The sequence below is a fragment of the Apaloderma vittatum genome, unplaced genomic scaffold (genome assembly GCF_000703405.1).
Source record: "Apaloderma vittatum isolate BGI_N311 unplaced genomic scaffold, ASM70340v1 scaffold24974, whole genome shotgun sequence".
NCBI classification, from domain to species: Eukaryota; Metazoa; Chordata; class Aves; order Trogoniformes; family Trogonidae; genus Apaloderma; species Apaloderma vittatum.
The window spans coordinates 1,353-4,643 of record NW_009712481.1 but is presented as its reverse complement, the minus strand read 5'-3'; the positions used below and the strand labels follow the sequence as shown (position 1 = coordinate 4,643).

Sequence of the window (3,291 nt, the reverse complement as noted above, 5' to 3'; positions counted from 1 at the left end):
ATCGCCTCCCTTCGCAGACTGACTTCAAGGCGGCTGACGTGGACGTGAACACCGATCAGGATATCGAGAAGAACTTGGTGGGTATCAGAGCCCGGCGACAGGGTCCAGGCTCTGCCGCTTGCACCCCGATGCTGCCCGTGCCAGGGTAAAGGAGCTGGAACGCTGCTCTCCCTGGAACGCTGCTCTCCCCACAGGGTGTTTTTCCTCGTTTAAATATGGCTTTGGAGTTCCTAAACTGTCCTCTTTAAAGGAGGAAATGCAGTGCTAGCTGAAGGCTGTGTCTCCCTTCATCCTTTCCCATCTAGAGAGCCTGAGCTTTGAAAGTGGAAGCTCTTTCACTGTGGCTCTCGCCAGTGGCACCTGCTGGGCTCTTGTACCCCTCCTCTCTTCAGTACGGGGGAAGGTTCTCCCTAAATTTCCGCTTTCCGCTGCAGGACAAAATGATGTCCGAGAGGGCTTTGTTGAAGGAGCGCTACCAGGAGGTGTTGGACAAGCAGAGGCAGGTGGAGAATCAGCTGCAGGTGCAGCTTAAGCAGCTCCAGCAGCGGAGGGAAGAAGAGATGAAGAACCACCAGGTACGTGGCAAGGTCGGCTTTTGGTTTGAGCATTTCCCTTGTGTACGACCCCGGGTTACAGCCCAACCTGGGGTGCTGAGCAGTTCAGAACTGATCCTGCCGCAGCACCCTGTGCAGGATCTTGCAGCGCCTCTTCAGCAAGCGCCGTGTTTCTCCCAGGTGAAAGCTGATGTGGGGTGAGGAGCATTAGCCGTGTGTGGTTGAGTCCTGTGGCCCTTGCTCGAGGGTCACAGGGTCAAAGGAACAGTTTGCAGCTGGCCCTGGGGTAGCTCACGTTCTGTTAGCGCCCCGTCAGCTAGATCTGAGAGCAGAACTCACTGCCCCTCAAAGGCCTCCTAAAGACACAGGAGAACCTGCAGTTTAGACTGTCTGTCTGTCTCCTGGGTTTCCTCGTTGTAACTGCTATGTATCTCATCTGGACATCTTGAAAAGAGAGACGTTGATGATATGCGTAATCTCCTAATCTCGCTTCAATTAATGTAAAATAATAACAGATATAAACACAAAACCCTTACTTGGGAATTTTGCTCCTTAATTGTGCCATGCTTGTTTTACCCTAGGAGATCCTGAAAGCGATTCAGGATGTTACGATCAAGCGAGAAGAGACAAAGAAGAAGATGGAGAAGGAAAAGAAAGAATTCTTGCGGAAAGAGCAGGATCTGAAAGCAGAAATTGAGAAACTGTGTGAGAAAGGCAGAAGGTATTAGTACGGAAAAGACAGTATTTCTTGCAAGCAGGGGGCAAGTTGTTTGTGAAGAACTGACGGTTCCTCCGAGTGGTGAATTTGTGCTTTTAGGGAGCCCTTCTGTCGGGTTGTAGAGGTCTGGTGTTTTGGTTTTTGTTCCGAGGGCCTGATAACGTTGGCTAAAGCCCTTTTCGTAATAATGGCTGCGAGCACGCAGCCCCCGTCTCCCCCTCAGGGAACGGTGGCGGAGCGCGTGTTGCCGAGCGGCACAGCTCCCTGCAGCGCGTTCTGGTTCTGTGCCACAGCCTTTGTGCAGTGTCACGATACAGCAAAATTCTTGCTCGGGAGGATGTTAGCGGTTGCTTTCAAACGTTTGTGGAACGGGGCAGCCTTCGGAGCGTGCTGTTACCCGGGGCGCGGGGCTGTGCAGCATGAGGGGCTGGGCGATACAGCCGTCGCAGCAGGTGACTCCTCCTGTCCTTTCCTCTCGTGCAGGTTGCTGAAAGAGCAGGAGGAGAAGGAAAACAAGATTGCTTCTCTCATTGCGGAGCAGTCTGATGAAAAGTAAGGCTCTCGCCCATCGCCGGATTAATGCTGCGGAACAGTCTTTTCCTTCCGCTGCTTTTGCTTGGAGTGAATGTGCTGCTCCTGGCGGGGTTGGCTGGAGAGAGCGGTGTTAACGTGCTGCCTGGTTTTGTGCTCCGAAGGGTTTCTCCTGTGCCAGCAGCCCGGTGCCCCCGGTCTCTAGATTAAACCCGCTTTGATCCTGGTCACAACAGGCTCCTGGATACTTGTGACATAAAGATCCCGTAAGATTAGAGTTTATGCTCCGTGGATTGGCTCGGCTTGTAACTGCTGCCTCCAATTCAATTTCAGCTGCCCAGAACTAAGGCAAACCTATTTCTCTGCCCGTGCCCTGCAGCTGTCCCTGACTGCTCTGAACTCTGGCACACTCAGATATTTTAAAACTAGGCAGAGAAGCTCCAGATGCAGGTGTAGATGCTCGCACAACACAGGCCAAAGGGCCTTGGGATCAGAACGGCTTGGTTCTGTGTGCTGCCTCGGGGAGTTGCCCTCACCTCGTTCTGCCCAGCGTGTTTGCGCGCCAGTTGTTTGTGTGCTCTGGAACAGCTGGCTCTGGGGCCAGGGGCTCGTGTCTCCTGGGGGACCATGGCTGCAGTCACAGTCTGGAAGCTGTTGGTCTTCATGGTTCCACCCCATCCGGAGCTACCCAGAGCAGTCAGTTCTGTGGGAGTTTCAGCTCTCCTGTTCTGTGCCATGCCGGGGCGTGAGCCTGAGCAGGCTGGTTGTGTTTTTGTGTGCAGGCAGCTCTGGGAGATGGAGCTCGATAAGCTGAAGAACCAGCACAATGAAATCAACAGGAACATTCTCGAGGAGACAGAACGGGCCTGGAAAGCGGAGGTTAGTGAGTGACTCCTTACCCACAAAGCAGTTACTGAAGAGAGTCTTTTTAAGATTCCAGGTTGTAATGAATGATTATGTGAAATTAGGAGCAATTGAGGATGAGGCTAGGTCCCCGTAAGGGCCGAGTATCAGTGCCGTGAATGTCGGTGGCCCTGGTGTGCTTGGAACGTGCTTAGTGAAGAGACTCCAGTCTGGCCGTGAGAAACAAGGGAGCAGTACACAAACTGCTCCTCACGTGGGGCCTCTCTCTGCTAGATCCTGTCCCTGGAGAGCCGGAAGGAGCTGCTGGTGTTGAAACTAGAAGAAGCAGAAAAAGAAGCAGAGTTACACCTCACCTACCTCAAGTAAGTCCGTGTAGTTGCAGCAGTGCTCCTGCGGGCACTTTAACTTACCTCCAAGGTTTATCTGAAGTGCTTCAAGGTTTCCTGCAGCTTTCTGCAGTAAAATACCGTGATTCAGGGCTGGTGCAGGACAAGGGAACGTGGAGCTATGCTCATTCCCTGTTACCATTCAGCTCCAGGCCAAGTGCTCTAGGCATGGCGCTGGCTGTGCTGTCCCCCTCTCTCCCTGCCAGACCAGTCCCTGCTCTGGTAGCGCCAGGTCCCT

General features: G+C 53.3%; 1 protein-coding gene across 1 annotated transcript in view; it reads left to right on the top strand.

The window, feature by feature from the left end:
- The first annotated feature begins 20 nt into the window (after positions 1-20).
- RNF214 (ring finger protein 214) overlaps positions 21-3,291 on the top strand; it is a 4,277-nt gene continuing 1,006 nt past the window's right edge. The window contains exons 1-6 of the mRNA XM_009868009.1: positions 21-77; positions 435-575; positions 1,136-1,275; positions 1,756-1,824; positions 2,586-2,682; positions 2,941-3,029. Coding sequence (XP_009866311.1) covers positions 441-575; positions 1,136-1,275; positions 1,756-1,824; positions 2,586-2,682; positions 2,941-3,029 — 530 coding nt within the window. The 5' untranslated portion in view covers positions 21-77; positions 435-440. The remainder of the gene's footprint in view (positions 78-434; positions 576-1,135; positions 1,276-1,755; positions 1,825-2,585; positions 2,683-2,940; positions 3,030-3,291) is intronic.